Genomic DNA, 22846 nt, shown 5'->3' with positions numbered 1-22846 from the left:
CTATGCCCTGGTCTACACTAGGACTTTAGGTCGAATTTAGCAGCATTAAATCGATTTAAACCTGCACCCGTCCACACAGTGAAGCCCTTTATTTCGACTTAAAGGGCTCTTAAAATAGATTTCCTTACTCCACCCCTGACAAGTGGATTAGCGCTTAAATCGACATTCCCGGCTCGAATTTGGGGTACTGTGGACACAATTCGATGGTATTGGCCTCCGGGAGCTATCCCAGAGTGCTCCATTATGACCGCTATGGACAGCACTCTCAACTCAGATGCACTGGCCAGGTAGACAGGAAAAGAACCGCAAACTTTTGAATCTCATTTCCTGTTTGGCCAGCGTGGCAAGCTGCAGGTGACCATGCAGAGCTCATCAGCACAGGTGACCATGATGGAGTCCCAGAATCGCAAAAGAGCTCCAGCATGGACCGAACGGGAGGTACGGGATCTGATCGCTGTTTGGGGAGAGGAATCCGTGCTATCAGAACTCCGTTCCAGTTTTCGAAATGCCAAAACCTTTGTGAAAATCTCCCAGGGCATGAAGGACAGAGGCCATAACAGGGACCCGAAGCAGTGCCGCGTGAAACTGAAGGAGCTGAGGCAAGCCTACCAGAAAACCAGAGAGGCGAACAGCCGCTCTGGGTCAGAGCCCCAAACATGCCGCTTCTATGATGAGCTGCATGCCATTTTAGGGGGTTCAGCCACCACTACCCCAGTCGTGTTGTTTGACTCCTTCAATGGAGATGGAGGCAATACGGAAGCAGGTTTTGGGGACGAAGAAGATGATGATGAGGAGGAGGTTGTAGATAGCTCACAGCAAGCAAGCGGAGAAACCGGTTTTCCCGACAGCCAGGAACTGTTTCTCACCCTAGACCTGGAGCCAGTACCCCCCGAACCCACCCAAGGCTGCCTCCTGGACCCAGCAGGCGGAGAAGGGACCTCTGGTGAGTGTACCTTTTAAAATGCTATACATGGGTTAAAAGCAAGCATGTGAAAGGATTACTTTGCCCTGGCATTTGCGGTTCTCCTAGATGTAGTCCTAAAGCCTTTGCAAAAGGTTTCTGGGGAGGGCAGCCTTATTTCGTCCTTCATGGTAGGACACTTTACCACTCCAGGCCAGTAACATGTACTCGGGAATCACTGTAGAACAAAGCATTGCAGTGTATGTTTGCTGGCATTCAACCAAAATCCGTTCTTTCTCTCTCTGTGTTATCCTCAGGAGAGTGAGATATAATTCATGGTCACCTGGTTGAAATAGAGTGCTTTTCTTCAGGGGACACTCAGAGGAGCCCATTCCTGCTGGGCTGTTTGCCTGTGGCTAAACAGAAATGTTCCCCACTGTTAGCCACAGGGAGGGGGGAAGGTTGAGGGGGTGGTCACGCGGTGGGAGGAGGCAAAATGCGACCTTGTAACGAAAGCACATGTGCTATGTATGTAATGTTAACAGCAAGGTTTACCCTGAAAGAGTGTAGCGACTGTTTTATAAAATGTGTCTTTTTAAATACCGCTGTCCCTTTTTTTTTCTCCACCAGCTGCATGTGTTTCAATGATCACAGGATCTTCTCCTTCCCAGAGGCTAGTGAAGCTTAGAAAGAAAAAAAAAACGCACTCGCGATGAAATGTTCTCTGAGCTCATGCTGTCCTCCCACACTAACAGAGCACAGACGAATGCGTGGAGGCAAATAATGTCAGAGTGCAGGAAAGCACAAAATGACCGGGAGGAGAGGTGGAGGGCTGAAGAGAGTAAGTGGCGGGCTGAAGACAGGGCTGAAGCTCAAATGTGGCGGCAGCGTGAAGAGAGGAAGCAGGATTCAATGCTGAGGCTGCTGCAGGACCAAACCAGTATGCTCCAGAGTATGGTTGAGCTGCAGCAAAGGCAGCTGGAGCACAGACTGCCACTGCTGCCCCTCTGTAACCAACCGCCCTCCTCCCCAAGTTCCATAGCCTCCACACCCAGACGCCCAAGAACGCGGTGGGGGGGCCTCCGGCCAACCAGCCACTCCACCACAGAGGATTGCCCCAAAAAAAGAAGGCTGTCATTCAATAAATTTTAAAGTTGTAAACTTTTAAAGTGCTGTGCTTAAAGTGCTGTGTGGCATTTTCCTTCCCTCCTCCACCACCCCTCCTGGGATACCTTGGTAGTCATCTCCCTATTTGTGTGATGAATGAATAACGAATGCATGACTGTGAAGCAGCAATGACTTTATTGCCTCTGCAAGCGGTGATTAAAGGGAGGAGGGGAGGGTGGTTAGCTTACAGGGAAGTAGAGTGAACCAAGGGGCGGGGGGTTTCATCAAGGAGAAACAAACAGAACTTTCACACCGTAGCCTGGCCAGTCATGAAACTGGTTTTCAACGCTTCTCTGATGCGTACCGCGCCCTCCTGTGCTCTTCTAACCGCCATGGTGTCTGGCTGCGCGTAACCAGCAGCTAGGCGATTTGCCTCAGCCTCCCACCCCGCCATAAACGTCTCCCCCTTACTCTCACAGATATTGTGGAGCACACAGCAAGCAGTAATAACAGTGGGAATATTGGTTTCGCTGAGGTCTAAGCGAGTCAGTAAACTGCGCCAGCGCGCCTTTAAACGTCCAAATGCACATTCTACCACCATTCTGCACTTGCTCAGCCTGTAGTTGAACAGCTCCTGACTACTGTCCAGGCTGCCTGTGTACGGCTTCATGAGCCATGGCATTAAGGGGTAGGCTGGGTCCCCAAGGATACATATAGGCATTTCAACATCCCCAACAGTTATTTTCTGGTCTGGGAATAAAGTCCCTTCCTGCAGCTTTTGAAACAGACCAGAGTTCCTGAAGATGCGAGCATCATGGACCTTTCCCGGCCATCCCACGTTGATGTTGGTGAAACGTCCCTTGTGATCCACCAGAGCTTGCAGCACTATCGAAAAGTGCCCCTTGCGGTTTATGTACTCGGCGGCTTGGTGCTCCGGTGCCAAGATAGGGATATGGGTTCCGTCTATAGCCCCACCACAGTTATGGAATCCCATTGCAGCAAAGCCATCCACTATGACCTGCACATTTCCCAGGGTCACTACCCTTGATATCAGCAGATCTTTGATTGCGTGAGCTACTTGCATAACAGCAGCCCCCACAGTAGATTTGCCCACTCCAAATTGATTCCCAACTGACCGGTAGCTGTCTGGCGTTGCAAGCTTCCACAGGGCTATCGCCACTCGCTTCTCAACTGTGAGGGCTGCTCTCATCCTGGTATTCATGCGCTTCAGGGCAGGGGAAAGCAAGTCACAAAGTTCCATGAAAGTGCCCTTACGCATGCGAAAGTTTCGCAGCCACTGGGAATCGTCCCAGACCTGCAACACTATGCGGTCCCACCAGTCTGTGCTTGTTTCCCGAGCCCAGAATCGGCGTTCCACAGCATGAACCTGCCCCATTAGCACCATGATGCATGCATTGTCAGGGCCCATGCTTTCAGAGAAATCTGTGCCCATGTCCTGATCACTCACGGGACCGCGCTGACGTCGCCTCCTCACCCGGTATCGCGTTGCCAGGTTCTGGTGCTGCATATACTGCTGGATAATGCGTGTGGTGTTTAATGTGCTCCTAATTGCCAAAATGAGCTCAGCGGCCTCCATGCTTGCCTTGGTATGGCGTCCGCACAGAAAAAAGGCGCGGAACGATTGTCTGCCGTTGCTCTGACGGAGGGAGGGGCGACTGACGACACGGCTTACAGGGTTGGCTTCAGGGAGCTAAAATCAACAAAGGGTGTGCCTGTACATCAAGGAGTATTTCAGGCAGGACTGCACGGAGGGTTCCAATAAGAAATGGTGCACCTAAATTATCGTTGTTATTGGAACAAGGAGGTTAGCCTGGCCTCTGATTGATACATGGCTAGATTTACCTCGCTGCACCTTCTCTGTGAGTGACTGCAGTGTGATCTAGACAGGGGAGGAGGCAAATGAGTACAAAACAAATCTGGTCTATTTCTTGTTCTGACCCACTCCATCTATCTTTTACATCTTTGGCTGGCAGCAGACGGTGCAGAAGGACTGCATGCCATCCACATCTCATGGCTGCCTGGCAGAAGATGGTACAGTACGACTGCTAGCCATCTTCATCTCTTGCCTGCCTGGCAGAAGATGGTACAGTACGACTGCTAGCCATCTTCATCTCTTGCCTGCCTGGCAGAAGATGGTACAGTACGACTGCTAGCAGTCCGTATCGCCTGCCCGCTCACCATAAGACGGTTCAATAGGACTGACTGCAGGACTAAAGAGAATGACCTGGTCAAGTCACTCCAAATTTAGTCCCTGCGCCCATGTCTGCCCAGGCGCTCCCAGCCGACATGGCCAGGAGCACCTCGGACACGACGAGGACGACTACCAGTCGTATTGCACCGTCTGCTGCCAGAAGGCAATGGGTTGCTGCTACTGTGCAGCAAAGCCGTACCGCGTCTGCCAGCACCCAGGAGACATAGGGTGACGGTTACCTGAGCGGGCTCCATGCTTGCCGTGGTATGGCGTCTGCACAGGTAACTCAGGAAAAAAGGCGCGAAATGATTGTCTGCCCTTGCTTTCACGGGGGGAGGGAGGGAACGGGGGCCTGACGATATGTACCCAGAACCACCCGCGACAATGTTTTAGCCCCATCAGGCATTGGGATCTCAACCCAGAATTCCAATGGGCAGCGGAGACTGCGGGAACTGTGGGATAGCTACCCACAGTGCAACGCTCCGGAAGTCGACGCTTGCCTCGGTACTGTGGAAGCGCTCCGCCGAGTTAATGCACTTAATGCACTTAGAGCATTTTCTGTGGGGACACACACACTCGAATATATAAAACCGATTTCTAAAAAACCGACTTCTATAAATTCGACCTAGTTTCGTAGTGTAGACATACCCTATGTATAAGATATTAGTGACTGACACTTCAAGCTTGAGCTGAAATGTGTACTGCAAGAACTTCAACCATAATTTAATGGAATATTCAATTACATCATTTAAGCAAGAACATTAATTACCTCATTGATTATCCAAGCATAAAAAATATACATGGTAGGCGTGAAAGAAATCATTACATCAGCTATCTGGCTATGAAGGTAATTGTATCTAAGAAAAACTGAAGAAACCAGCACATAAGTAATTTATCTCTATTTGTTCCACAAGTGTCCCACAGTTAAAGAGAAACCATCAGGCTAAACCATGCATGCTAAAAATTTAGTTTTGTTATTTTTCAAAACCGTAACAACTGTAATAATTCTGTAATTTTTAATGGAGTTTGTTTAGATTCAAAAGGATGTTGTAAACTTGAACGGACTAATTTTTTTAAAAATCCACTTCCTAATTAAGCAAGATAGTTTGCCCTATTTTTTTAAAGTAACTTCTGGAAAAGATGTTCAAGGTTTTTCTTCCTCCCACCTTAATGTTAAGGGAGAAACTGACTGACTATACACAACATGTTTAAGTACATAGACAAACTGACAAAAAGGAAGATAATTTTTGCTAACTTTTGTCAGTCACGTTAGGTGCTACTGATGTTATCAGCAGATATAATTTTTTTCATACAAAAGTTTAATTTTCAAGTTGACTGGGTGCCTAAATAATATTTTGCTGTGTTTGCAACTCAAACATGGCAACATTTTTATGTGCATGTGAGTGAGAAGGTGATGCTAAGGCAAATATTTGAAATTTCATCAAGGAAGATGGGTTTTGGTTAAGACATAAGGCATCTGTAATCCCAGCATTCCCAAATACTTCCTGTGTGACCTCAGTCAAGTTACTTAACCGTTCTGTGCCTCAATTTCCTCACTGGTACTCTGAGGATGATAATACTTTAACTCACAAAAGAGGTTGAGAGGCTTAATGTATTAATATTTCTAAACCACTTCAACATCCTCACAATGAAGGCTGAACACAAGGTAGTATTAGTTTAATTTAATCTAGAATGACTGAAATGCAAAAAGTAAATAGTCAGCAATAAAGATGAAAAATTAATTAGATTTTTAAAATGTTCAGTTTTCTATGGTGTTTTAGGAACCTCAGATATAGCTGCTATAGAAGTGCAAGTTATTACAATCAAATAATGCTAAAATTAAATTTTTGCAAAAACCACATAATCTGTAATCATGCCATTTTAGATTTATAGCAGCTTGACTTGGAATTTGAATAGTATCAGAAAATAAAGTTAAGATTCTCATAGTAACATGAATAATTCTCTTACAGATCATCACAATAGTGGTTTACTAGAGAAAAACAACTTGTTCATTTCCTGACCACACATTTAAATTCACAACCTAAAAACTGCATTAGTGTAGGTTTATTTAATTTCCTTGATTTTTATTTTCAGAAAGGAAATAGCCTCACTTAATTTTAGCAATTAAGCATCACAAATAGAATTTGTTTAGGTTAGGAAAAGCAGCTGAGATTAGGTCAGGGTTAGCTAATGCACTGCTAACCCATCCCAACCTTTTCCCTAACGTTAACACTTTTTAACCTAGATTTAGCAGTTGAGGTCCACCCTAGGGTCAAACTCAACCAGCTACACTGAGGTTAAATACATTAACGTGTCAATACTAGGGGGAAAATTCATGTCGGAGTTTAGGACCAGTCTCCTTTTGTCCATTGTCAGTTCAAGTACCTTGGGTGGCTTAATACAGAGAGCTGTTGTACGGAAAACTCCACTTCGGGAATATCATTTCCCAAGCCCCCCTACTCTGATAGGCATTATGGAACATTGTGGGTGGGGGGAGGGAATCAAATCTAGACCTAGGATGCTAGGATGCCAATGCTTTATTGAAGGGAACTATAGCCAACATGTTCTTTTTTCCCCCTGAACTAAGATTCTCATTTTCTGTCATATGAACCCTTCAGAAAGATGGAACTCTCCACATTGAGATGGATTTCTTGAGTGACAAACTTACCCCCTGCACAATATAAGGGAGCAATACCCAAGTCTCATGGCAATATTTAAGGAGCCAACGCAATGTCCTTAGGGAGAGGCAGTCAGGTATCGAGTTTTTCCCAGGATTCCATGATGCTCTCTAGTATATCAACAATGACAGAAAGAGAGCCCTGGCTTATCTCTGGATTTGAGATGGTATTACATGGTGGTAGCTTCATAAAAACATAAGACCAACCATATTGGATCAAACCAATGATCCATCTAGCCCTGTATCCTGTCTTCCAAAAGTGGCCAGTGCCAGATGCTTCAGAGGGAATTAACAGATAGGACAATTTATCAAGAGATTCATCCCTTGCCATAAAGGCCCAGCTTCTGACAGTCAGAGATTTAGGGACACCCACAGCACGGTATTGAATCCATGACCATATTAGCTAATAGCCATTGATGGACCTATCCTGCATGAACGTATCTAATTTATTAACCCAGTTTTAGCCCTCACAACTTCTACTGGCAGTGAGTTCCACAAGTTGACTGTGCATTGTTTGAGGAAGTACTTCCTTAGGTTTGTTTTAAACCTATTGCCTATTAATTTAATTGAGCAACCTTGGTCCTTGTGCTATGTGAAGGAGTAAATATCACTTCCTTATTCATTTTCTCTGCGCCAGTCATGATTTTATAGACCTCTGTCATATCCCCCCTTAGTCATCTCTTTTCCAAGCTGAACAGTCCCAGTCTTTTTAATCTCTCCTCATACACCCAATCACTTTTGTTGCGTATCTCTGTACTTTTTCCATTTCTAATGTATCTTTCTTGAGATGAGGCAACAGGAACTGCACACAGTAGTCAAGGTATGGTCATACCATGGATTTATATAGTGGCACTATGATATTTTGTGTCTTATTATTTATCCCTCTCCTAATGGTTCCTCACATTGTTATTTTTTCTGACTGTAGCTGCACATTAAGCAAATGTTTTCAGAGAACTATCCACCACAACTCCAAGATCTCTTTCTTGAATGGGAACAGCAAATTTAGAACCCACCATTTTGTATGTATAGTGGGGATTATGTTTATTTGCATTTATAAACATTGAATTTCATCTGCCATTTTCTTGCCCAGTCAGCCAACTTTGTGAGATTCCTTTGTAACTCTTCACAGTCAGCTTTGTACCTATCTATCTTGAATAATTTTGAATCATTTGCAAACTGTCATCTCACTGTTTACCCACTTCTCAAGATCATTTATGAATATGTTGAATTGCACCAGTCCCAACATAGATCTGTGGGGGACTGCCCTATTTACCTCTCTCCACTGTAAAAACTGTGTTCCTCATGTGTCTGATAAGTCTGTTCTTTACGACAGTTTCAACCAATTTGCCTGGTACTGGAGTCAGGCTTACCACCTGTTATTGTCAGGATCACCTGTGGAACCTTTTTTAATGATCAGCACTACATGGTACAGAGGCTGATCTAAGTGATAAGTTGCAGACCATAGTTAGTATTTCTGCAGTTCATATTTGAGTTGCTTTTTTAGGGACTTATTACTGTGGAATTTATCAATTTGTTCCAAACCCTCCTCTACTGACACCTCTATCTGGGACAGTTCCTCAGATTTGTCACCTAAAAGGAATGGCACAGGTGTGGAAATTGCCCTCACATCCTCTTCAGTTTTCAGAGTAACAGCCATGTTAGTCTGTATTCGCAAAAAGAAAAGGAGTACTTGTGGAACCTTAGAGACTAACCAATTTATTTGAGCATAAGCTTTCGTGAGCTATAGCTCACTTCATCGGATGCACACTGTGGCAAATACAGAAGATGTTTTTATACACACAAACCATGAAAAAATGGGTGTTTATCACTACAAAAGGTTTTCTCTCCCCCCCACCCCACTCTCCTGCTGGTAATAGCTTATGTAAAGTGATCACTCTCCTTACAATGTGTATGATAATCAAGGTGGGCCATTTCCAGCACAAATCCAGGTTTTCTCCCCACCCCCCTCCACACAAACCCACTCTCCTGTTGGTAATAGCTTATGTAAAGTGATCACTCTCCTTACAATGTGTATGATAATCAAGGTGGGCCACTTCCAGTGAAGACCGATGCAAAGAATTCATTTAGATTCTCCACATTGGCCCTGTCTTACTAGAGTGCTCCTTTAGCACCTTGATCATCCAGTGGCCCCACTGATTGTTTGGCAGGCTTCCTGCTTCTGATATACTTTAAAAAAATGCTGTTAGTAGTTGTGTCTTTTGCTAGTGGTTCTTTAAATTATTTTTTGGCCTGCCTGTCTCAACTTCTCCATTCAACTTTGTTCTTAAAGAGACTGATGGCAGAGAAGATGCATCAGTCAAGGCTTTGAAGTCCTTTGACGTGAACTGTCTTGCAACTTATCGTTTTAGTATTGCAAACACATCTCTCACCACGGTATCCAAGTGCCATCCAGTTGACAGCTAGATCCCTCTGAGGAGCATTCTTCTTCAGAAGAGTATGGAAGAAAAGACTAGTTCTGCACTCATATCCTTCAGGACTAATGAGAGAGCAAGGGCATAGCAATAAGGAAGACATGCCATGATATCTTTGGAGGAAATAATGCAATTGTGGAAGCAGAACCAGAATGGGCAGAGGGGCTGGAACAGAACCATTGCAGACTGTGAGGACAAGAGAGAAGGAGACCATGAGATCAAGTGGCCATTTGAAGCAGCAGCAACTTGGAGAAGGGAGAGAGGAGGAACTACTTTCTTGTAGCAGGCCTGGAAGAAGGCTGAATGAAAAAGGTACAGCAAGGAAGCAGCTCAGGAAAAGGGATTCTGACTCCTCTTTACCATTACATGGTGCCTGTGTGTAGTTTCAGCCACAAGTTTCCATGCAGCACCTGCCCAGTAACCACTCAGTGAAGAGGTATGTTGCAGACTTTGCTTCCCAGGCACTAATTCAGGAAGCAGGAGGAGTGGAAGCAGACAGCCGATTGAGATCACTCCTGCTCCATAAATAGGACATCCCCCACACTGAGGAACAGTTGCCATCTTGACAGCAGTAACTTGCTTAGGGCATATATACGCTATGCCCACCGCAGTGGCAGCACTGAAGCACTGCAGCTATGCAAATGTAATGCCATAGTACAGATGCTTCCTACCTCAATGGAAGGGATTTTCCTATCAATGTAGATCCACCTCCCTAAGCTGAATTCTTCTGTTGACCTAGATGTACCTACACCAGGGATTAGGTCTACTTAACTATGGTGCTAAGGGGTGTGAATTTTTCATACCCCTGAGCAATGTACCAAGATCTAGCTAAATTTTACTTGTCAGCCAGAGCTCTGTGTTTTCTGGTTCTGTAGAACAGATTTGTGAGCCAGAGCGAGGGATGTTGCTAAGGGAGGGAGGCAACAAAATATTCTTCATCCTGATTGGAGCTTTATCTGAGGCCAAAAGAAGGAAGGGCAGTCTTATAAACCCATCTTATGGGAGCCCTGAAAAGCAGAATCTCCAAGACTGTTATAGGTATTGGTCGTGGAACCTTGAGGTGCATTTCTGTACGCAGTTGCACATGACAGAAAGATGAAGCTACGGTGATGCCTTTCAAACTATTTACCAAACTGCTTGCATTTCTACTTTATAGGGTGATGCACTGTTGAGCATTTCCTTGAATATATTACCAGAAAATAAATGCAGACCCACTGACCTTTTCCAAAGCTAGTTTTCAAATAATGTTCTCATTTTACCACCAGTGGTCCAGGAGATATAAAATTTGCACATTTAGCATTGATATATACAAGAGATTATGATGAGAGTAGAACTAAGATCTCACGAGTCTAAAAATATGTTCTCCCTCTGACAATGCACATAAATACTATTAATTTTAAGTTTTCTGTATTTAGAGGAAAATATAACCCAAACAGTTTTACTGCCAATTCTGACAAATATGGGATCTAAATGACCAGTTTGCAAAAAGCCTATACCTAAATTTTAAATTTGTCTTCATCACACAAGAAAATTGAGTATTCTTTTTCTACATATTGAAAAATAAAACTCAAAAATGAAATACATTAACTATTTTATTTCTCAATATTAGTACACTGAGTGATATCATTTGACTTTTTGCATCATCATGTTCTTGGGACATGCACAATGGGTCTTCAGTCTCCAATTCAGCATTCTCAATTACTGCACTGTAGTCAACTGTAATCACCTCTCAATAATACATATGCACCCTTATTATTAGAAAACAGGAAAAAAGTGGATGAGCCTCCCGAATAGATAACTTTACCCTACTTTCTAGATCGGGGGTGGCCAAACTGGCTTGTGAGCCACATGCGGCTCTTTTACAGTTAAAGTGTGGCTCACAGAGCCCCCCCACACACACTCAACCTACCAGACTGGATCAGGGGAGCTTGGGACCTTATGCCCAGCAGGGACAGGGGACTAGAGGCTTCAGCCCCGCGGGGAGCTCAGGACTTCAGCAGGAGCAGGGCTGAAACTCCAAGCCCCTGCAGGTGCCTCCCAGGGTGCTGAAGCCCCGATTCCCAGGAGATGTGCCCTGGCTCTCGAACTTCTGAAGATTGTTGTATGCGGCTCAGAGGGTCAGTAAGTTTGGCCACCCCAGTTCATGACGGTCTTATTGAAGAGACTGGGAATGGAGTATTTTACTTCTGGGTCACTGATTCAGACTGGCAGGCCAAAAGGAATTCTTTAATAGATGTTTGGTAGACCAGATTAAACTAACTGATGCTCTCAGCTTAGTGCCTAGTAGACAGGTGTCCATATCACAATTATCACCATCAAAATTGGCACTCTTGTAGTTGACAGTCTCAGTGGAAAGGCAAAGGAGTGAATGGATGTGCAAGAGACTGAACTCCTCTCTCCTAACATTGGTGGTCATTCCACATCAGAAGTAAATCACACCATTGGATCAATGCACAGCACCTTACAGTATTATGGCCTGTGCTATGCTAGTCTTGTGGAAAGCAGAGTCTACTTTCATGGGTATTAAGTCTGAATATAACATGAGCACTCAATTCATTTCAAATTTAAAAGAATTTTGTCTTTCTTCACTTATGGAGGAGTTTTAAAACAATGCACTGTATGGAATATGTGGGACACTTTATGATATTATTGATTCCAATATTATAAAATTGCAAGGAATCTGACCCAATATGCCATGTGAGGTATCTGTGAAAATGTTGTAATTTGCCAAGTATGATAATCTTGTTTATATGTTTGTATCGCCTTTGTATTATGAATTAAAAGATATGTATGGTATATCTGTATTTCCAAACTTGTGCTGTGTTTCTGGGTGACACCCTCAGATTGGCATCAGCACTAGGCCTGCTTGATGGCCCATCCAGGGACATCAGCTGTACAATGAACCCATTGAAAGGAGACAAGGATTACACCTTATGGGTCAGCAAGCCAAACAGGGGCATGCCTATGTACAGAACTCTAAGGCCTTTCAATGCCATATGCTGTGAAGCTTGTGTTTGGGACACAGGACATACAAGCCACATGGCAAAAGGAATATAAAGGGCAACTGCATCCCCTCCATTTTGTCTTTATTCCTGCTTCTTACATCTGGAGCAACTTTTCTACAAATAAAGCTCTGAACAAATGACTGAATGACCCATCCTAGCTGTGGATGTGTTCCAGAAGGACTTTCAAGCCAGCAAACTTACCAATACTGCTAAGAACCTGATGTATGGATTTTGCAGTCTATATGTATCTGATTGCTTTACCATTAAACAACTCTCTTCCTGTTCTTTCTTTTTTCTCTATAATAAACCTTGAGTTTAAAGGATTGGCTGACAGCATGGTATTTTGAGTAAGATCCAAACTAATAATGACTTGGCAACATGACTGACCCTTTGGGGTCAGAAGAACATTTTGGTATAGTGGGCAGAGTTTTTAAACAACTTCTCACTGTACTGGACCTAGGACCTGATTGAGAGCCAGAGAATTGGAATGCAATAAAGGGGGCTGTGTGATTTTTATTTTATTTTTTAAGCTTCTTGATAACCAGTGTGGGGGATCAGGAGCACAGTTTGTGACTGGCTATGGAGTTTAACTTCAGTGTTACCCACCAGTCTTGGGAGTATCTGCTCTCCCTTTTGCAGCCTGCCCTGACCTTGGCATTTCCAGTGAGGGCTACCCCAGTCACCTGTTGTGTCACACACAATACCAAAGCCCTCTTAATGTTAGCCCATATCAATAGTAAAAGTTCTGACTCAATAAGCAACTATATGTGTAAGCCCCTTCATTTTCAGTTTAAACCAATTTTTACCAAAAAAATCCCGGATTTCACAGAAAAGTATTATTCTTTTTTTTTCCAATTTTCACCTTTTGTATCATTCAAAGAAGATATATGAATTATGATAATACATTAGTCTGTGTGTATATGCGAAGACGCCTGTTGAAGTAAGGTTATGTATTAGTCTAGAAGATACAAACAAACAGGCAAGCATGCAAGCTCCAAAGTGCATGCGCATCTGAACGTACTGATGAATCTCAGACCCATCACGTATACATTTCAAGCTGTTAGCAGATTACAGTTTAAAGATCTGACATACTAAAATAGGAAGAAAATGAAAATCTGTATCAGAAGATGTTTCAGAACACAAGGAAATATTTGAAAGTTTTAAAAAAGGAGAAAAGGATGAAGTTGAGTGTATGCGCTGCAAGTGGTGTGGCCCAATTATTAAATGTAAATATTTATAGACTAACAGTTCTAAGTCTACAACAGTAAACTGTTTATTCAAATGAGAAGTTTTATTTGGGGATTAGAGAAATATTGTTTTCTTAAACTCAGAAATGGCATTATATTTTGAGTTCTGTTTTAGCTCTACAGCAAACCACATTGAATTCCATTCATCAAAGCATAATCTACTGAATACTTTTTCCCCATCCTTCCATCCACCAAAATAAACCCCAATATTTACTCAGAAAAAATATTAATATTTTTTCCACCAATTTTCACCTGTTTTTGTTATAGTAAAAAAACTACCGATAAATTCCCAGGAAAAATTAAATAAAACAGAAACCAAAAACGAAGGGCCCTATACATGTGATAGAGTGGAATAGTGGTGAAGGTCTGGTGAAATGCATAGTTTGTTAGTTCAAGGCTGAATTTGGCCCTTAACTAACAGCATGAGCCCCAGAGGAGGAGAAACTTAAATGTGCATACCCATAACCCCAAAGAGCCACAGAGAGGTCAAACTACTTTGGAAGAAACCCTATTTGAAAGTCTGGGTAATTGGCAAAATGTCAAAGCTCCTAAAGACAATCAGATCCGTGGTTTGAGAATAAAATTTTCTCTACTATATTTAGAGAGTATTAAACACACTATGAAACATGCTATGAAAATTTTACTTTATCTGATACTGTTTCCTGCATTTGCCATATATACAACCTTATTATAGGTTGTATATTCTTTTGTAAGAAAAAGAAATAGGAAAATGAGCTTACATGCGTGTTATATAGTAAGTGCTGTTGTAATTAAAGGTAAGCAAGTAATTCAGACTAATTTGGTCTGCCTTCAATACATCTTACCTAAAGAGAAACAAGAGGCCATTCAGAGGGACACTGTCATGAATAACAAAAATAAATATCAGCTGTGAAATAAAACACACATAAAACTAAGAAATCTGCCTAAGTACAAAATTTTCCAAAAAACACTTACTTTGGACAGTTCCAGCACGTACATTCATGTTTCCTTATACACGAGCCTAAACTTTGCTGAAGCAAAACACTACTAAATTATGTCAATGCGAGTTTCTCTCTCACCTTTTTCTGGAGCATTTAACAGAAAATTACACATTAGCTGTGAAAATATTTCTGAATATGCAAAGTAGACAAAAAGCATACTAATTAGCCATTGATATACTGGTCTAAAGAAAGAGGATAGGACCTTATTATATTTATGATCTGAAACTGTATAAATTAACACCTTATTCTGCTCAAAGTTCCATAACAAAACTCTCACAGGATTACTCAGTTCTGAAGTTTTACAAAGATATTGACTTCATACTGTAAGATTTGTTCCCGGATTAATATTTTTCTACAGATTTTACCTTTAAGAATTTACCAGTCTGCTCCTGTATTATGAAGTACATAATTAGTAATGGAGATAATGAAAGCATTAGTAAGTGTGTAGAGTGGCTCATAGGTCAGTCTATTTTTGAAATGTGCCAGCTTAAATTTTACATCAGTATTTTAACTCACTGATGTATAAACTGTGTGGAATATTCATACTTCATCTTAAAGATTTTTAGTTAGTTATGTAATGTATGTGTCAGGGTTTAATCACCTAAGCCAAATTAAATATAATTCTTTTGTGCCAGAATAAAGTAAGTTATACACAAAGACTATGTAAAGCAATAATTAGGTTGAGATTTTAATGAAGGAAAAGTCAGGAAATTCAGAATTAAGGATCCCACAGCAACTTTAACTCTGCTCCACTGTATAAATGCATACAATAAGACATTGTTTCCCCTCCTTGAACAGTCTGGAAGAGGAAGAGCCACAGTGCAGAGAAAAGAAGGAATGCAGAAAAATACATCACGCTGGACTATAAACTCCTCTGGTAATATGCTTTCAGCACTTGTAGCAACCTTTAAGGGAGGCACAGCACACAACAGGCGCACCTCAAGCATATAGGGCCACAAGCTCAGCTCAGTTCTCTTCTCTTCTCCTGTTGCACTTTGCCACAAAAACATACAGCCCACAAGGGGCCACCAGTAGCATCCCCATGTAGCATGTCACCTTCAGGTGAGTTACAGGGGAAACAAAGAATAATCAAAGATGACAAACTGGAGGGAAATATATGAACAAAGATGAGACAAGAAGGCAGAAAAGGAAAAATAGGACTGGAAAGGACCTCCCAGGTAATCGAGTCCTGTCCGCTGCTACTGCAGACAACCCAGTCATATAATCCCATTTATAAATTAATCAAATTCCATTTTAAAACTAGTTAGGACAAGGCCAAGGGAGAAAGGGAAAAGTGAAAACGGCAACTGTTCCAAGAAATGGCACAAGGGAGATGCAACTCTTTTGAACAATTAACAGAATATACTTATAATATGGTACAATTTTTACAGTACTAAGCTTTGTGTTTGCTAGTTTTCAAATAAGTGATTCCAATATTACAAATTAACACGCAGATTTTGTAAATGCACAAATTCTGGCTTTTATCACTGCAGCAACTACAACAGAAAGATTACAAAAAACAAAAACAAAACCAAGGACTTCAACAACCCTGGGCTATAGTCAATGCATGGTTTGCCAGAATTCTAAAATGATAAAGAGACACTCAATACCATAGTTTAAAGTCAATGTTATTTTCCAATCCCTGAGGACAAAGAAAAACTCAGTCTCCTGTATCTTAGAAAAGTTAGTGTTTTTACTGATAGCTTTTTAGATGAGAAAAACTGTGAAACAACTACAGTCAATAAGCAGTTTTATTTCTCAAGAGTTAGAGATTTCTTCATGATTGCCTTTTTACAGGCACCCTCCAAATAAGATCATCTCAGAAGTGACACTAAACATGACAATTTAGTGAAACACATTTGTCCTTTATCCAGAATTTCTATACCAAATCAAAAGTTGCCAATTTATTTCCTGAAAAGGGACAAGCATGACATGACAAAACCTAGGGGTACATTTCTAATGAACACACTGAGTTTCAGCAACCTGACTCCCCACTATTATCAAGAACAGCTATTGGCTAAAAGTCTATGAAACATTTAAAAAATATGCAGTGCAGTAACAAGATACTATTTGTATAGAGTACCTTTTACTAACCTTAAGTACACATTTAGTCTGAAAATCTCAGTCTTCCCAAACAAACACTGCTAGACAAAAATAACGAGGAGTACTTGTGCCACTTTAGAGACTAAGAAATGTATTTGGGCATACCCTACAACCTATCCTGAAGGACGATCCCTAAGGTCTGTGAGAGTGAGGAGACAGGCCAGTCCTCGCTTACAGACAGCCACCCAACCTGAAGCAAATACTCACCAGCAACTACACACCACTCAACAAAAACACTAACCCAGGAACCTATCCCTGCAACAAACCCCGTTGCGAACTCTGTCCACATATCTATTCAAGGGACACCATCATAGGACCTAATCACATCAGCCACACCATAAGAGGCTCGTTCACCTGCACATCTACCAATGTGATGTATGCCATCATGTGCCAGCAATGCCCCTCTGCCATGTACATTGGCCAAACCGGACAGACTCTACACAAAAGAATAAATGGACACAAATCAGACATCAAGAATTATAATATTCAAAAACCAGTTGGAGAACACTTCAATCTCCCTGGACACTCAATAACAGACTTAAAAGTGGCAATTCTTCAACAACAAAAATTCAAAAACAGACTCCAACAAGAAACTGCAGAACTGGAATTAATTTGCAAACTGGACACCATCAAATTAGGCCTGAATAAAGGCTGGGAGTGGATGAGTCACTATAAAAACTAATCTCCCTATACTAATTTTCCCCTACTGTTACTCACACTTTCTTGTCAATTTTTGAAATGGGTCACTCTGTTTACATTGGCCTCATTACCACTTCAAAAGTGATTTTTCCTCCCTCAATATTCTACTGTTGACATTAGCCTGCTTCCACTTTAACTGAATTGTCTCGTTAGCACTGACCCCCATCTTTTCATGTACTATGTATATATACCTGCCCACTGTTTTTTTCCACTCCATGCATCTGATGAAGTGGGTTTTAGCCCACGAAAGCTTATGCCCAAATAAATTTGTTAGTCTCTAAGGTGCTACAAGTACTCCTCGTTGGTTTTGCTGATACAGACTAACACGGCTACCACACTGAAACCTGTCAGTGCCAGACAAAAATTTGTCAGATTGCAATTTTGCCATGTTACAGTACATATAGATTGTTATGTTACAGTAAGGTATGTAATATTTTAGCCCATTCTTGCCCTTCTACCTTACCTTCCATACACCATCTGGACAGTAACTCCCAAGGGTGTGGCTGAGATGCCAGGGGCACCTCGCAGTTTAGATAGTGGCAAGCGCAATTGTTCACAACACCAATGCTCCAGAAACGTTAACAAAGCCACTCCTCTGAACTTTTTAGAGGGATGATGGTTCGCAGAGCCATGAGGAGGAACCAGAGTATAGTTAGGGATTGTATGGAAAAATAACAGGGGAGAACAGGAGGTTGGGTAAGTCAATTGAAATGGACAGAAGCGGACACCAACTGTAAAATAAAGAATTAAATTTAGGAATGGATAGAACACTGAGCGCGCAGACTAAAGTTGCGGGGAGAGGGTAGAGAAATGTATACATTTATAAAAATTGTTTAGCACAGTGGTGCCCTAATGCTGAGTGTGGCCTCTACAGACTACTACAATACAAATAATTATTGAAATGATAGTATGGGGGAAAAAGTAAAAGATGAGAGCTAGGCAGGATTAGAACCGGGGTAAAAGGATACAAAAATAAGTGATACATCTTTTTCTCCAATCCTTCATTTACATTTGGTTATTTTTGTGAGGTCCTCTGAGCTGTGCTGCCTTATTTTATGTCTTTGAAGATCTTAGCACACTTTTAAGTGTTATTCTGATATTCTCAGGGGAAATATTATAATAGAGATGTATATAAAGAGGAAACAAATACAGAGTTAATTTCTATTTTCCATGAAACCAAGCTGGCTGGTATTATGTTTCCATCTTTTAACAACAAAGTCCCACAACAGCTGTCCCATTCTTTTGCACGAGATCAGTGTTAGGCTGGCCAACCTATAATTACCCTGATCATCCCATAAGTCCTTTTTAAATATTGACATAACATTGGCTTCCTTCCTCCCCAGTTTTTCACAATTCATTAAAAATTAACATTAGCTTTCCAGAGAGCACCTCAGCCAATTCCTGTAAGACTAAAACATAAACTACTCCTTCTGATAGGCCGGGGCTACTTTACTTTATGCTGAATCCATTGTCTATATCTTTTTAGATGACAAGCCCTTCAGAACAAAAAATATCCCTTCTTTTATATTTGCATAGTACCTACCACGCAGAAGGCAGTCCAGGAGACTAAAATAATAGCAGAAGTAGGAAAATTTTTATTGGACACCTCTTATCTCCAGAATCTCTCTATTTGGTCTAACAGATCATGAAAGATCATCTTTGGAGCATGGTGTAAGGACCATCTCTTCTGGCTGAAGGGAAGGTAGGGGGAACCTTATTTGACATTGGTCAGTATAATGTGGTATTTTTCAGTGCATACAGCTTCAGAAAACTTGGTCTTATCCGTTCTTCCATTGTGCTGATCTGTTTACTTTACGTGTTTCTCCAGGGTGGATCAGCTGAGTGTACAGGATCTGTTGCATGAGGCGTGAAACATCCATGGCTGTGATGGGGAACATTAGTTGAGGGTAAAAGAAATCAATCCATCCTGCGCACCATTGTGTGCCTCAGCCAATGTAGACCAAACCCCAAAACAGTATTCATGAAAAAAGTTAAGGATATTTTTAACTAAGATAAATAGGTTTTTAAATCAATGCAAAAAGTCAACTCTGTTTACAAACAGAACAGACAACAATGGTCTGAAGTTTATTGCTCTTCAATTAAAGAAGCAGGTTGCCACTGGAGGAGAAAATGGAGACAGTCAGTAGCATGAAAAGATATTGTGGATCTTTTCCCTCAACCTGATAGTAGCAGAATGGTGAAACAATCACTTCTCTAGCTATGCCTGTGACTTAACTAGACAGCCTAAGCTTTGTGATTAACAGCCTCTCTACCACACCAGAATATCAACAGAAACAACATGTCTGGAATTTGGAATGAAACTTTTATCTGAGACAAGACTAATCATGTAGAAGAGCAACTAACATGCACAATATGGAACATTTATCATTGAAAGTGGGAGCTCTTTCAAAATCCAGTTTTCACACTTTGTCTTGATAATCTGTGTAAGGCCATAGACCGTTCTGCTTCCCATCCAACCCCCTTCCTCTACAGTCTAAGGCAAATTTTATTGAAGTGATCAAAAATATATTTTCATATTGTAATAAGCAAACTGGCATGTGGCCAGATATAAAGACCTTATCTATTAGAAAAATTAAGAATTCATGAAAGATACATTGGCAACCACCTTATTTTATCTACTGCACATTCCACAGCTTGTAGTTCTTGAGTGTCCAGTGGTTTAAAACTTGCCATTGCTACCCACCCAATTTATTTTATTTGAACAGAGGTTGTGAGAGACTCTCCCCCATTCCATAATACTCTGTTGTAGCTGAAAAAAATAAATAAATGAGAAGGGCAATAGCTTCCACTCCAGCTGTCCTCTTCTGAAGGGAAAAGGCAGAAGAAGGGATTACAGAGGGATAGGAGAAACTCCTTTCAAAATCCATGGTCAGAACCTGGCCATGTGGTTTACATTATTTTATAGACTTTTTTAGAAAATAGCATAGGAAAATAAAATAGAGAAATCAGAACAAAATATGGGACACACCACTGCAGCACACTAATGTCTCCTGCCCTTCACCATGATGGATTCACCCTCCAGTCCAACTGCATGTGAAAAGGATTACAAATTGTACTTCCCTGTGCCTGCAAAGGCAAATCGAAATAATGCATTTTTAGTGGACCTATGCTGAACCAGCCTGTAGTTGTAAAAGCAACTGTCCTACTGAAGACAACAGAGTTTTACATAAATGTAATGCAATTACTTCAGATTGAACCTTCTGCATGGCATATCTCTTTACTAATTTAACTATTTAGTGCTTGATGAGCAGGTTCTCTCAGTTCATCACAGAAGCACTGGATGTTGGCAAATTCTGACTTCATCAAGGAATTCAGAGATTGATGTCTTGATACCTAAATCACCATATTTAGTTCCAACACACCTACCTGATAGTGGCCTTATATGAAATGTTACAGCTTCTGGAGCATTTCCTATTTCAGAAAGCCAATGGTTGCATCCTGGAATGATTTCCTAGGATGAGACATTGAAAGTCTCAGCAAACAGAACAATGCACTGCAACAGACCGTGTGCTGCTTTTTACTGTATATTGCATGGATTCCACAAACAACTTTTGTATCCACGTGCTAAACTTAAACACCCAAGTTTGAAAATGTTGTCCCTAGTATACTGCAGGACTACGATAGGAGTACAAGGCCTTACAATTCAGTTGAATGTGAGAGCCAAACAGAACCCAGCTGTCTCTTCCACAATTGCGCTGGCTCTGTAATGTTGAGAAATAAAGAACACTAAACAAGTACGTTTACTACAAAACAGACAGGGAGAAGATCTGTTGAAGGCATCGTTTCACAGTCCCTTTCCAAAGCAGACCTGCAGTTAAACAAAAACTGTTTCACACAAAGTTCTATCAATGGCTTTGATGACTCCCTTGCCTCACACAGTGGGATTTATCAATGCAATTTGTATGTAGTGCATATCAAATCCACCCATTATTCTGAGATCCCAATACTGTAGTGTTTGGGTTAATAACAAGCCAAGTGAATGTGAAAATCCCCACAATGTATTATTATTATTACCTGAAATCAAGTTGAATACTAGCTTTAACAAAATTTTGGGAAGAAACTACACAATAGTGTTCAAAAGAGCTACACGTCTTTCAGAATTTTACGTTAAGATGTTGTATTGTTACCCAAAAGAGTAAACCAGAGAAAAAGGACTAGGTAATGTAAAACGGGTTAAGGAGACAAGAAATTATACACAGTAGAAAAGAAAGGAAAACTGTTTGCTGTAGCAAAGCCACTGTTTCCCAAGGCAACAGAATAGATTGGGGCACTGCATCTGGAAATGCCAACTCGGTATGGCGAGTGGCCAGGAACAGACTGTGTCATCAACTGACTGAACACTCATACCTACCAGCACCCAGTTTGCCCCGTGGTTTAACATTAAAAAAATTCTAGTTCTGTGCTCAGTAAAAGTATGTGTTAATATAATGTCATTTAATTAATTCATTCACCAAAACAAAGTCACAAGGCAGCACTCACCAAAAGCGTACTAACCATTGCAATTTTTTTACTGAAGCATCAGTTAAAGTTATCCACTTTGTAGTTTTAACATCTAAACAGATATTGACTAATGAAAATCGTAAAAAAAAAGTACAAAATCTAGAAGTAACAACATTTCTACACAATGTCAAATCATTTCTGAGAAATGTGTGTTTCTGAAGTGACAAACAAAAGCATACAAACTATGTAAGATGATCACAAATTTTCCTTCCAAAATGTTTTTTTGGAAATAATGGACCCAACCACATAGTACAACTATGCCACAAAACTTGGTTTCTTACATTAAAAAATGTTTAATATGACTGAAAGCACAATGTTTTTTTCACACAGCATTGGAAACATACAGCAGAAGCAGAACAGGATGAGGATGCACCACTACTATCCACATCTGAAGAACAACACAGCAAAAGTTGTAAACCTCTGCTGCTTTTACCCATCCCTGAAAGGGCAGGAAAAGATTGCACCAGAATGATTTAATCTGTTTCTTTATATCTTTCTACATAAATCCAGAAGAAAAAATGGGGATGAGAGGGATGTCCTGGGAGGAGACCCATGGAAATATGGCCCACTGGGAGGAGGGGGGGGCAGACAAAGAACATGGCAAAAAGTAATCTAATAAATACATGCGAAGTCTGATGGGATTTTAAGGAGAAGCCCATGAAGCTGTGGGTTATATAAGGGTGATATGAAGAGCTGGATGGGGGATGCCATATATATATGGGAGGAGCATATATTCTAGTGGGTCCAAAGGGTAAAAGGGGCTATAGGGAGAGTAGGTATCCCAGTGGGTCCGGTCCTCTGGGCAGATATAGGGAAGTGTGGAAAGGGTTGGTATCCCAGTGGGAGTATTATGGCTGGTGCTGGGAGAGGACCATCTCTCCTTGTGTGTCCTAGAAGGAATTTGGGGAAGAGGGGGAGATCCAGGCAGATCTCAGAGTTATGGGAGTGATCTGTCCTGCAAA

General features: G+C 41.4%; 1 protein-coding gene across 7 annotated transcripts in view; it reads right to left on the bottom strand.

Moving 5' to 3' along the window:
- The window catches only part of SRPK2 (SRSF protein kinase 2), a 310240-nt gene that overhangs the window by 285705 nt on the left and 1689 nt on the right, over positions 1–22846 (bottom strand). Inside the window, exons 1-2 of one of the 7 annotated variants that reach the window (XM_073328504.1) lie at positions 18907–20718; positions 17827–18456 (exon numbers count right to left, since the gene is read on the bottom strand). The exons of 5 other annotated variants lie outside the window; for them this stretch is intronic. In XM_073328504.1, coding sequence (XP_073184605.1) covers positions 17827–17833 — 7 coding nt within the window. In that variant the 5' untranslated portion in view covers positions 17834–18456; positions 18907–20718. Of the gene's footprint in view, positions 1–17826; positions 18457–18906; positions 20719–20750; positions 20836–22846 lie in introns of those variants that run through there. One more of the 7 variants, XM_073328511.1, reaches the window with a different exon arrangement.

Source organism: Lepidochelys kempii, chromosome 1, assembly GCF_965140265.1.
Source record: "Lepidochelys kempii isolate rLepKem1 chromosome 1, rLepKem1.hap2, whole genome shotgun sequence".
NCBI lineage: Eukaryota > Metazoa > Chordata > Testudines > Cheloniidae > Lepidochelys > Lepidochelys kempii.
Note: the sequence above shows the minus strand (reverse complement) of the source record. Positions and strands in the feature narration are given on the sequence as shown.